Genomic DNA, 13,232 nt, shown 5'->3' with positions numbered 1-13,232 from the left:
CGGTTTCCTGTTTGGAGAGTGAGGACCATTCACAAGACTCCCAGAAACCTGAAGCAACTGCATGTGCCAACCCCCAGCACCCCAGTGTGCCCTGTGGGGAGGAAGGAAGCATGACAAGCCTCAAGTGATATGATCGCAACCTCGCAAGACGTGGGAGACTCCCTGTTCAGGCTCTGCTGCTGTGCCTGATCTCACTTCCAACACCTGCCCACAGGGTCCTGGCCACATGCCTCGAGTGCTATGTTCACCCCCATATCAGGAACCTCTTGAGACAGGAAGGGGACCAGGGTGTGGAGCCGAGCCAGTCCTGGGGTCCCACACTTACCATGGAGAGGGCTTCTCGTGTCTGATGGAGCAGTGGCTCAGGCAGCAGGGAGATGTGAATGCACTCTGGGATGGTCACCGTCCCACCATCCAGATCTGCTATGACGACATCCAACTGAAAGCAGCAAGGCAGGCATGAGCATACAGACAGGACAGGCTTTCTGGAGTGCTCCCCACCCAGCTGAGTGACCCAGCAAAGGAGCTGCATACAGCTTTTTTTTTTTTTTTGGCGGGGGGGGGGGGGGGTTGTACTTAACAGCCTCCCCACACACAATCTGGTAGAGCCTAGAGCACTTTACAATCCCTATAACTTCTTACAGTGCCCATTGCCAGGGTACTTGAGCACTTGCTGACATACGAAATACGCCTGGGGATCACGTCACCCGCTGGGGTGAAGTGCAGCAGCTGTGTAACAGCCACAGGAACGCTGCACACCAGGGTAGGACAGGAGGCACCACCACCATTTCCGTCTGAACCTAACAGCAGAGGGGAGCAGGAACTGCACAAATCAGGGTGCTGCCAGGACACCAGGGTTCACAGCTGCACTCTTAGGGGAAGTGCCAGGGGATCTTACCAGGGATCCGGACCTTGGCTTTACATCTCACTGAGACAGTACTGACCTCACCAAATGAAACACCAGTGCCAATCTCGCAGCACCCACAGACTTGTCCACATGAGGCTGGCCGGTTTAACAGGTAATTTTAAACCAACTTAGTTGAAGCAGTTCAAAAGGCCGAGCAGGCACTCTTGTTTCGGTTCAAATCAGGCTTATTTCAGTTTAGCTTAGAACTGACTTAACTAAGGGCTTGTCTACACTGGCAATTTACAGCGCTGCAACTTCCTCGCTCAGGGGTGTGAAAAAACACCCCCGAGAGCAGCACGTTTCAGCGCTGTAAAGCGCCCATGCGGACAGTGCCGCAGCGCTGGGAGCTATGCCCCTCGTGGAGGTGGTTTGTTTTGAGCACTGGGAGAGCTCTCCCCCCGCGCTGCACCGTGACCACACAAGCCACGCTGAAGCGCTGCTGCGGCAGTGCTTTAGCGCTGCCCGTGTAGACTAGTCCTAAACCCAAAGCAGGCGCTCGAAGCACAGTAAGTGCTACGCTGCCTTCTCAATTGCCAAACTTATCGCATCTTCAATCACCCTCATGTAGACCAAGTCTCAGGCAAGTCCAGCCCCAGCCCAGCCCTGCTTGACTTGTGAGACATGCCTGGATCTCAGCCCCGGCTGGTCTGACTGAACAAGTGCAGCCTGTTCCAGCAGGGTTTGTTCATCCCCGCACTCCCATGCCCACTGGCACAGGACCTCTTGCCCCTCCCTCAAGAGCTCGGACCCAGGAGGACTGGAGCAATGTGGGGGGAGGGGAAGAGTGACTGCACAGACGGGGTTACGCAGCGCCTCACCAGTTCCTGAGTCTCCGACTGGAAGATGGAGCTGACGCCAATGATGAAGGGCGTGGGAGTGCTGAGCACCTCAAGGAGCTGTGCAGGTAAGATGGGCACGTACGTGAAACTGTAACCAAAGCAGATCGTCACTACAGCCAGTCAGGAGCTACGCTGGGCCCAGCGCCTGGCTGCAAGACCCCGCTGCACCCTGGCCACGCCAGGCTCCAGAGCCACCCGGACGGTGCAATAGTCCCCCAGGGAAATGATGGCACCCACATCACAAAAGTCATTTCAAACTGGCCTGGTGAAAGTCCTGGGGAAGATAGCACCAGGAACAACCCTGGCCCATGCTGGGACCCACGCTAATGGCCAGTGGATAGTGAGTAGTGGTGTCAAGGCCCTTCTGCCATGGCAGGCGCTCTGAACCGTGCGTGCGCCTCACAGCTAGGGCGGCTTCTAGGTTTGGAAAGGGACCCGCCGTCACGTTATCTGGCTCTAAAGTTACAGTCAGCCTGAGCCCATGTCCAGTGCTTCCAGCTCGAGGGGAGGGGAGTGTAAATGCCAAAGGAATACATATAAAGAACCCTTCTCCAGCCTGGACCCAGAGCAGGCAGCTAGCAGCGACAATGACACATCTATCTTCACTGCCCTAGCTGGGAGAGGTGCAAACAGCGAGCAGCGTAGGAGATGGAACCCTGTCCTGGGCCGGGAAGGGAAGTCAGGTCACTGTTTGGGCCAGTCAACATCTCCCCTTCAGGGTGGGGTGAGCAGGGCACCCGCCGTCTCACTAACGAGTGCCCTGTATGCAATCACCCTTTCTGGGGAGGGCCACTGGGGGTGGGCAGCTCTGGGAGCTCCTGGAGTCCTGCTGATTTCCTCTACCCCATTCAGTCAGGTCTCTGGAGGTTTGCACTGCCTGCAGAGTGACTTTGGCATGGCGTGTATCATAGGGGAACCCCTAAGGGCCCAATCCTGTAAGTGCAACGCCTCTACTGAGCTCAGGGAGAGCTGATCACACTCGGCATCTGCAGCACCTTGCTGAACTGCGCCTGGCTGCCTGAGACATCCCCCGCTCTCACCATGAGGCCGTGCAGCAGCTGCAATCAGTTCATGCTCACAGCTCCTTGGGCTCGGAGGAAGCAGCTGGCAGGGGCCTGCAGCGCTGAAACTTGCTCCCTCTCTGATAGTCTAGAGCCCAAATTTTGCTCAGGGGGTGCGGAGCTGGGGTTATTCGTGTTATTTTGCTGTTGAGGAATTTATTATAGACGCCTCTAAAGCCATGGACAGGAGCTTTCACTGAAGCCAGAGAACACGTCTCTGATTTCATTTCACCTGGCCATCCCCGACAGTGCTTGGCCGACAGTAATCAGCCCACACTAGCCATGGGACTTGGACACCACTAGTGCACGGAGCCAGATGGAGGCAGGGCAACCTGCTTTGCACGGGATGTCGAGCCCCTTTTCAGCACGTAGCTTGACTCCAGCCACGTGTCAGGTGGACTCGGCACTTCCTCACCTGTACTTGAGGGGGAACATGAGCGCAAGCAGGGCCCGGCAGCCGTCTGTGAGTCTCTGATAACTGCTGGAGAGAAACAGGATCTTGTGTTCGGTGAGTGCAGCACAGAAGAGACACAACACGTTGGTGATCCCTGGGAAGAGAAGGGGCAGAGCATTCAGCGCTTGCAGGTGGATTCTTCCCAGGTACAGCACCAGAGTCCTGCTAGAGTCCCACGAGCGCCTGCTCTCTCACCCCACCAAACAGGCTGCCAAGAGTCTCCCCCACATCCTCACTCCTTGTTGCCCCTTCCTCCTGCTGCATGGGGACGGGACTTCCTCTTCCATTCACTGGACGGCGAGTGTGTCAGTCGTCTACTAGAAACCTCCTGTCACCTCTGGATCAGTGCTAGGACCTGCTAACTCACAGACCGTTTCTGAGCTTAGGGCCAGCCAGACTGCTCTGAAAGTCCCTTGGGGATCCCCCTGGAGCTGTGCACACCCCCTCATGTCTGGCATCTTTGGCAGCTGATGCAGTGAGAGCAGCTGGAGCACAAATCCCTGCACAGAAAGGCCTGCAGCTTCTCAGACTGCCCCTGCCTAGGTGCTCAGTCAGTGCCCATTAACATGGCGTCTGAACGGATCCACAGTTTGGGGCCACAACCAGAGCACAACTGCCAGGCTCCCCCTCACTTCCTGAGAGAAGGAAGGCAGCGTGAGATGGAGAGATTCGGTCGGATGTGGGGGTGGAGGGGATGGAGCATGGAGCTGATAAGCCGAGGTCAGGAGCATGGCATTGGGGGCAGCACAAGGGCACTGGCTGACGGTATTCAGCACCTGTCCCTATGAGCAGGTGAGGCCGGGGCGGAGTCTCACCGAGCTGCCGGAAGAGCAGTGCTACGCTGCAGCTGCTGACGGGGAGAGAGTCATTGATGGGCGTCTGGATCACCTGCCTGTCGCCAGCCCCTAGAGAGATCGTCCTCTGCAAGAAACAGACATACACCAGTCACTGGGATTCGGGCCGAGTAACAGACGAGCACAGGCATCACAGGGAGCCAGCTCCCACCTACCACCTCAGAGTGGAAGGCCAAACTCCAGAAGCAGCTGGGCTCACCCAGTGACAGACAGGACAGGACGCAGGGGCCAAAGGGACATCGTCCGGCTTTATACCCTGTGGGGTGGCACAGGGCCGCCCACCATAGGCTACTGCGTTTTTCCCACCTGCGGTGTGAGTGTGACTGCACCCTGCGGTGGGGCAGATATGCAGGTACTGCCTGCCTCAGTGCTGCCTCAGTGAGGGAGAGCCACTGGCCAGCTGCAGAGGGGAACCACCCCCAAGACAGCTACAGCTGTACTTAGCACTCAGCTTATGGGATGGAGTTCACTGGGATATCCTGGGCACGCCCAGAAGCACACGCAGTGTCAGTGTCGCGGCAACTGGAGTAGCCAGTAGAGCACCGCCCGGCCCTGTCACCAGAAACACACGAGCTCTCATTGCCGGTACAGAGCCTTGCGCAAGGAAGAGGGAGCCCCAGCTGCCCCGGACTGGTCTGAGGGACGAAGGCTGGATGGATCAGCATAGCCTCCCCTTTTTGCAACCATTTATTTTAAGCCTGTATTAAGCTCTTCCCCTGCCCCAGAGCCTGGACTCCCACCCACCCGTGGGCTCCTGGCCTTGGTTCAGAGCCTGCACGATCTCAGGACTTCAGGTCTATTGATCACATTCCCCTAAGCAAGCAGCTTCCCCCAAGAGACTCCTCTCCATCTCCCTGCTCAGCTTTCTACAGCAATGCTCACGCACACTAGCGTCACCACATTTACCTGGCACGCTCCCTCCTGGCCACTGCCCCACCTCAGACGCCCCTTAAAACCTTCACTGGCGCACACAGGGGAAGGAACAGCCTTGGCTCTCAGAGAACCCAACATGACTTCTCCCAGAAAACACTTGGGATCTTGTGCATTCAACAGGAGGTGAGAACAGAGCATACTAACTCTGATGTCACCCACCTGGGTCCCAGGACATGTAACCCCTTCTTCTGTGGCCCATGTGCATGGTCACCTGCATCCCTCACACACACACGCGGCCATGTGCACAACCAAGGGTGCACTGCCTGGGCTGGGGAGATGCACGGTGCCCAAGTCTCTCCTCCCACTCTCTGTGGGGGATGCTGACCCAGCAGCTGCAGGGGCCGGACATGTGCAGCTTTTGACACCCAAGGGAGGAGTGTTACAGAGGAGACAGACCCATGAAAGAAAAGGTGTGCATACCGCTCTTTCGTCCTCCACGTCAGGCTGAGATAGAGACAGACAGAGATCGCACAGTCAGTTAGAAACGCACAACACTGCAGCACAGCCAGACAACAAGGAGAGACATGCACACATCACACCAAAGCCGACAGTAAACTGGGCCCTGAACCCACGACGGAGGGAATGTGCAGACAGACACAGCAAAAGCCACATCACAACATTTAGAAAGAGCCCTTCCAGATACAGCAGGGGGGAAGCAAAGTGCAAGAAGGGGTGGTGCCACCTTCAAACTGCCCTAACGCCAGCACCCCAGGGTCTGTGCGCACCGAGATGCACCAACTGCTACGGCCACAGCCCACTCCCAGGAGCACTCTAGGCGCCACTGAGACATGTCACTCCCTGAGCCTCTGATACTCGACAATCCTTATCCACTTGCTTGCACAGCTTGCCCACGAGGGACCTGGCCGAGGTCAGCTGCACCCAGCACACCTGCAGGAGGGCGACCCCTCTCACCCCTAGGCTGGGGAGGAGCCCCGGGCACGTGGTATGCAGCCTCCTCCTCGTGTGGCTCACAAACCGAACGTCCCCTTTCTCCTTTTGGGGGGCCTAAGCATGGCTGATATACAACCTCCAGCCTCCCCCAGGAAGGCCCCTCCATGCCCTGTGCATGCTTCTAGGCTAACCGGGGAGGAAGCCCCAAGCCCAGTGGCTTGGAGACTATGAAGGTGGCACTTCTGCATTACAGGCATCCTGGGGATGCCTACAGAGAAGGCTGCACCCCCTTCTTCAGACAGTGCCACAGCGCCCAAGGTGGGGGCCCCATCTGGTGCTTCTAGGCACCAAGGTCCCTTGACTTGACTGCCTCTGAGCAGATCAGAGACTCTGTTGGGACTAGAGCACACTGCAACTCGAGGATCCCCATGGCCTCTGGGGGTGCAGGGCAAGAGGCTGCAGCCAGCCCAGAGGGATCCTGGGGAGGAGGCTTGGCGATTTCATGCTGAGCACACTGGAGCTCAGAAAAGCAGCTCGCAGCACGTAACTCAACCCCTGCAGGAGTGAAGCGCTGTGTCCAGGCTGAGCTGCAGGAGTGAAGTGCTGAGTCCAGGCTGAGCTGCCAGGTGTCAGTGCAGCATGGGAGTCTAAGTTCCCCTGAATCAATGGCTTATCAAGCTGAGGCAGTTAAGGCGCATCCATTTCCTAGTCAGCAGTAGACAAGGGAGTGACGTGCCCAGCATCACATCCGACCACCTTTGATTGCCCTCACCTGACGGATCAGCTGGGTGAACAGGAGGTGGCCTTTCTGTGAGACACTGAGCGAGACTCAAACCCACGACCTCTAGGATCGTAGTTAAGACCCTTAAGCGTGCAGACACCCCACCTCATGAGAACCCAGGGCTAAACTGCCAGCTCCTAACCCTCCCTGCCAGGATTCCAAAGCCAGCTGGGCCATGTCCACGCCCGCTGAGAAGCTCTGTCATCACCCCTTGGGCGTCCCTTCTGCTGCCGGCTCCAGGCAGAGTGCAGCCCAGCTGGCTCTCCTGGAGCAGGAGGGGCACTGCAAGAACATTTGTTCTGGTCAGTGACTGGGATGATCAGCGAGCATGACAAGGAGGGGCCATTTTTACAGCCCTATTTCTGAGCATAAGCCAGACTGCTGGGGAACAAGCATGAGACCAGATTCCCACGTCAGACTGTTTGAAGAGGGGATTCCAGGCCTTCCCCACAGCAAACGTTAGTCCCGTTCAGCCTATCCAGCGCAGCTGGGTGGTCTCAGCTCTGACCAACGGACTGTGGCTGCTAGGCTCTGAAGCAGCTCTGTATGACAGATGGGGCTTAATGGAGAAACAGAATCTCTGCTGGCTGCATGCATGCCCAGGGCATGGCAACTGTTCTCACAGACAGATTCGTCCATGTGGGAGGTCAGGTTAACTGATGGCCAAGCCATGCTGTGCTTTCAGGTGACACTCCAGAAGAGGGTACCCCAAGGAGGGAGTTGAGATGGGACTCTCCAACCATGGCCAATTTCCACCCCTTGCTAAGCAATACTACAGTTAGACACCTACCTAACCCATTAGCCAAGCTGCCCTAAGACACTGGGAGGAGCCAGAGGCAGCTCAAGGTGGTTTGCTGCAGTTCCATCCCTAGTACATGGGAAGCCACTGCCTGCACTAGCCACTCAACGCCTGCAGTGCAGCTGTAGCCTCCTCCTGCCTCTCCTGAGTGCACTGTCCCACAACCTGCTTCACAGCTGATCCCGGGAAACCAGCGGCCAGTGATACCGCCCACGATTCCCATAGCACCCTGGAGCAGAGCCGGGATAGAAACATTCCCCACCCATATCTCCAGCCATTTCACACACTGGGAGAGAAAGGCAAGTTCAAGAGGGCACAGAAATGAGCAGGTACCAACCTGAGCTCCCCCTGTAATGGGGATGGTACATGTCAAGAGGTTTCCAATGACGTTCTCCAGCGATGCGCTCAGCCCGTCCACGTAGATGGTGTAAATCAAACCCAGGCTGTTCTGGAGGAGCAAACAGAGCACCGAGGTGTGTCCACAGCAAGCAGCAGACAAGCCACTTGAGCACAGCATGGGAGGCCGCTCTTTTGAAACACAGGTACTGGCTGGGGCTCCAAGCAAATCACACCATTGCACGCCCAGCACTTGCTCATGCGGACAGTGTGTTCTGGCCCAGCCAGGGCTTGGAGCCTGTCTGCTGCAAACACTTCAGAGTGACGTTCACAACCCTCGTCGCCAACAAGGAATTGTGTATTTATTGCACACAGTCCCTGTCCAAGGGGTGCAATCTCAGGCACAGACAGCAGGACAGGCCCCAGCTTGATGCTACTGGTTTCCCCACGGCACCAGGCTGACCTCCAGCACCACCAACAGTGCACTTCAATCTGTGGCTTTGCTTCAGTCAGCACCGGGGGAGAAGAAAATCCAAGAGTCGTCCAGGAGGAGGACAGCCCTAGTGCCAGAGTTCCAGAGCCCCTGCACCTAGCCTGACAACTCTGCAGGTTTACATCAAAAGTCTAATGAAAAGACAGCACTGTCCAGTGGTCAGCACTGCGAGCAGTTCTAACTTTCAGGAGATGCATCTGGGACCCAACGCACATCTGTCTTCAGCTAAGACTCCTGGTTTAGTGCATAAGCAGCCTGACCCACTCGGGACAGAAGGGAATGTCCCAGCCCAGCATTAGGCTAACTCACTGGGATGGACAGATCTAGACTACATGCTGTGATAAGACCTCGCAAGTACTAACTAACCAAAGTGGAGAGCGAGCAAGGGCAGCGTGAGGGAACCGGCTTGTGCTGTGAAAGCAATAGGCTCCACGGGACACTTACACCATCCTAGGTGCATTTCCTTGGTCATCAGACCCTAACCAAAAGGAGGAAACTGATGTAACCCCAAGCCCCAACAGGGCAGGAGTCAGGCACTCTTGATGCTTATCTGCTCCCAGGAATTAATAAGCTAGAGAGCTCAAGTGACTGAGCAATATAATCACATAGACAAATGAGCCGTGCAAACACTGCTCATGTTCCCAACAAAAACAAGCCAGGCATGTGGAGGGAAGCCCTGGCCAGACTGCAGGGCACTCAGGTGTGCTGCGGCTGAGAAGTGCTGCAAGCTGCCCCAGTGCAACCTCCAATGAGAGCCAGGACACACCGCCCCCAGAATTCGCCCCACACGCCGCACAGGCAAGGCCACTGTATGGCCTTTGCTGCTCTTCAATTCCATTTGGTTATTTACCACCCGAAGATGGGCACCACAGGACCCTTCCCCCACCCACCTGGTCTGGGAGCTTCCTTTCCACAGCCCTTCCCATCCCTGCTGGGTCAGGGGGCGAACCTCAAATTCCGATCTCCAGCCCAAGCTGCCTCCTGACCCCCCAGCCTATCACGGCTACTGTAGGGTGAAGTCTCTGTTCCACACTTCTACCAGCAGGTCTTATGCACTGCAAGAGAATGACATTTCATGTCCCCTGCATTTTTTCAGGGCCCTTCAATAGGGATTCACCTTGCCAAAATCTGAATGATCCCACGAAACACTATGCAAGTCCTAAGAGGCACCAGCCCAGAGTCTCCACCAGCTGGATAAAGCATTAACTCCAGAGTCCCAGCTGGTCACATGAGCAGTGCCTACATCCTCAAATAGTTTCTTCTCCTTTCACCCTCTAAGGAGAAAGTCTGTCACACAACACCCCTGGAAAGCCCAGCATAAGGGGACAAAGCACTGGAACAGATGCTGTTGACAAGTTTCCTGCATGGGGAGATAGACTCGAGGTACCATCTTCTGCATCGATCTCTGCCTAGCTTTTATGTTGGGCTCACCAGGTTACCTGATTACCCAGATGTCTTGTTCACAGGAAGGTTACAATGCCCTGCCCCACAGCCCCACAAAGAACTCTCCCAGCATGGCAAGCTCTCTTCCCTGGGACCAATACCTGCAGAGGGACAGGGCCATTGTAGCCTGAGGTTCCCTGACTGGCTAATGGTGATCTCAGCCTCCCATCTAGAGGAATCAGGAAAAACAAAGAGCCCTGGAGAACTTCACACTTAGAGAACATCTACTCTGGAGAAGTCTCTGTGGCTTCTTGCTCAGGTCTGCCAAGTTCTCATCCTGGCAGCTGTTCAGACAGTTCTGCCAGCTAAGCCCCCAAGGTGCTTCCCCCTTTGGGACATGCAGCACAGCACAACATTCTTACTGTTCAGAAAACTCCAAGCTGCTGTGCCACTCAGGAACCCTGGACATCGCCAAGGGTGGGCCCGACCAGTACCCCAAAATAGGGAATGCATTTCTGGACAGGTACAGCACCAAGACAGCAGGTCAGAGGAAGGGCTAATCAGACCAACCCCAGAAATGTTATAACCCCCTGACCCACATAAAAAAAAAACCACAGTAGGTCTTACTGCTATCAGGAGGGACAGACCCACTGACCTGGGGAATGACAACAGCCAATCCAAGCACACAGCCACCATGCTAAGGCATCACTCCAGGATGACCGAAGTGTGGCCTCCTTCAATGCAGGTCTCTGGTTTGAGGAGACCGCATGTCCCAGTATGCAATGCTCTATTTCAGTCTAAGCATCTGGCTACACCAGGTACCAGGGCTGGCAGTCTCCACTGAAGATGAGAAGAGTCACTAGTCTCTCGGCCATTTACCGATGTGTCTGGAGCGGGCATGCGAGCCCTGCTTCCCGGCCAGCACGCCCACAGTACAAGGGCAAGGCTCTGTGCATTTGGCCCAAGAGCTGAAGAAGAGAATGGCAAGAGGGGTCAGCCAGTCCATCCAGCCACAAGGATCACATGCCTGCCTTGGCAAGCCAGGTGCTGCTGACTCTTCGATCATACCCACTCGAGCTGCGTTTTGGGAACAAGCCAGGCTGTAACTTGCACCTTTCCAAGCCTTTTACAGCCTCATAACAGAGCAAGCATGAAGAATATAAAGATGGGAGATACGGCTCCACCAGGAACATTTTGTGCTTAGAATTTTACTGAGAGGCAGGGCAAGGCTGCCAGCTGCCCAGCCCAGGCAAGTCCTCACCTTGCCGCTCCACAGCCTGACAGCTTGGGGAAGGATCAGAATAAGCCACACACATGGCCCTGAGTAACTGCTGGACATGAGCAGAAGGTCAGAGCAGGCACCATAGCAGTAAATCCCACAGGCCGCTGCTGCTACTGGTGCTCTCTCTTATATGCCCCAATTCTCAGAAGCAGAAGAGTTGGCTGACAGTGGCTCCGAGGGCCAAGGAATCAATGCAAGGGGAAGTCCCCAGAGAATCCAGACACCACCCTCTACTCCCCAAATGCAGCACTTACCCGGAAAACCTCAGTATGGTCCAGTCGTGACACTAGCACCAAACTCTTAGGAGCAAAGAGCTGCGCAGGCTGGACAAGGGATGACGACTCCTCTTCCTCCTCCTCACCATTCCTTGAGTGGCTCTGAGACTGGGGAGAGAGACAGATCAGACCCACTGCAGGGACTTGAGAGGGGATAGACACCCCCCGCCCCACCACCACCTCAGACAGCTACACCACCATGTGAGGCAGGTACTACAGGAGATCACGGCCCTTCTCTGACAAAGGAGTGCTGGGTACAACCAACCTGGGCGATGGGAAACCACAATTCTCATAAGGGGCTTTTGCTCACAGCTGCCTGCTCAGCAACACCCCCCCAACACTTTCACAGGCAGCCTCCCCCGCGGGGACATTACCTGGGCACTCTCGACAGCCTCCCAGAAAGTGAAGCAGGCGCAGTAATGCCGCTCGGAGCTGATGTCCGTCAGCACAGCGACGAAGAAGGTGGGGGGATTCCGCTCGGTGAAGAGCTGCCAACCGCTCGGCTGACAAAACTGCAAGAGGCGAAGGTGAGAACACAATGGTCAGCTGGAGCCGACTTGTACAGCCCGCTCGGGGGCAGGTGGATGCAGGCTGACCCATTTCCTCTTCCCCCAGCCCCTCCCCCCCCATCACTTATGCAGCACGTCGAGAGCTCCTGGAGGGGCTGTACATGAAGGAACACAGCCACTGCACTGTCAGCTCCTCAGGGCAGGCAGTTTGGCTTCTTACCTATCTAACATGCCATGTACTTGGTGGGTTCAGACAGACAAGCATGGCTCAGTTAAGAGTTGCCAGCAGGGAGCAGTGGCCAGCATTCATGACGGAGCCCCTTTCTATATACACACAGAGCACCAAGCAGCATAACCATCTTCCAAAAGACGTGAAGAAACCCACCCTAGAGAAGCCCTGAGGGCAACTGTTAGAATGCAGGCAACGGAAGAGGACGTCCAGGATAACAGCTGAGCAGAAGCACCTGTTCCCATTCAGGCCAAGGGGCCTCCCCTACTGTCTCAGAAGAGCTGCAAGATCTCGCTTGGCCAGACTGGCAGAAGAGAGCTGTGCCGAGAGTGACATCCAGGAGGCAGGGCTGCCATTCACAGGCACACAGGTCTGCCCTGAGCTGAACCTGGCAGTGGAGTCTAAACTAGAGCTGTCACTCTCCCTCATCTAGGAGAGTCAGTTGGAGCCATTTAATCAGTGTCCTGGGCAGCTGCATGCGGACGAGGCCCAGGCAGCTGACAGGGAAGAGGCACTCCAAGAAGGCATCGCTGCACGGTAAATTCCTGGGGGTGGGGCCTGTTACCTATTTGGCACTATACGGTACAGGCTGCACAATACACTGATAAATGAATAGTGGATCCAATAGAGCAGGGGTAGGCAACCTATGGCACACATGCCGAAGGCGGCACACGAGTTGATTTTCAGTGGCACTCACACCCGGGGCCTGGCCACTGCTCTGGGGCCTCTGCATTTTAATTTAATTCTAAATGAAGTTTCTTAAACATTAACCTTCTTTACTTTACATACAACAATCGTTTCGTTATATATTATAGACTTATAGAACAAGACCTTCTTAAAACATTAAAATCTATTACTGGCACGCAAAACCTTAAATTAGAGTGAAGACTCGGCACACCACTTCTGAAGGGTTGCCAACCCCTGCAATAGAGGTTCCTCCTCCCTCTGAATCAGCATCCCAGCCTGGTGCTGCTTGAAATGCCGCATTTCAGATGAGGTTGAGCTCAGCGATCCCCGGGGACTTGCCACAAGAGTTACCCCGGGGTCCCAGCCCAACTGCAGGGGGGGGGGGGAATTCCAGCCTTCTGGCCGAGAATTCCCCATGAGGTTTTCACTGATATAGGGCTTTTCCTCACTTCCTCCCCTAAACAACTGTGTAGTGTTGCTGTGTGCTACCCAGTTACCACAGCTTGTGGGGACTTTTTA

The 13,232-nt window shown here is 55.7% G+C and overlaps 1 protein-coding gene across 7 annotated transcripts in view; it reads right to left on the bottom strand.

Annotated features, from left to right (window-relative positions):
* The window catches only part of SBF1 (SET binding factor 1), a 139,672-nt gene that overhangs the window by 35,635 nt on the left and 90,805 nt on the right, over positions 1-13,232 (bottom strand). For all 7 annotated transcript variants that reach the window (XM_039520181.1, XM_039520180.1, XM_039520182.1 and 4 more), the window contains exons 3-9: positions 11,663-11,800; positions 11,268-11,396; positions 7,857-7,967; positions 4,077-4,182; positions 3,223-3,355; positions 1,726-1,834; positions 326-439 (exon numbers count right to left, since the gene is read on the bottom strand). In XM_039520181.1, the coding sequence (XP_039376115.1) occupies positions 326-439; positions 1,726-1,834; positions 3,223-3,355; positions 4,077-4,182; positions 7,857-7,967; positions 11,268-11,396; positions 11,663-11,800 (840 nt within the window). The remainder of the gene's footprint in view (positions 1-325; positions 440-1,725; positions 1,835-3,222; positions 3,356-4,076; positions 4,183-7,856; positions 7,968-11,267; positions 11,397-11,662; positions 11,801-13,232) is intronic.

Source organism: Mauremys reevesii, linkage group 1, assembly GCF_016161935.1.
Source record: "Mauremys reevesii isolate NIE-2019 linkage group 1, ASM1616193v1, whole genome shotgun sequence".
Classification (NCBI taxonomy): domain Eukaryota; kingdom Metazoa; phylum Chordata; order Testudines; family Geoemydidae; genus Mauremys; species Mauremys reevesii.
Note: the sequence above shows the minus strand (reverse complement) of the source record. Positions and strands in the feature narration are given on the sequence as shown.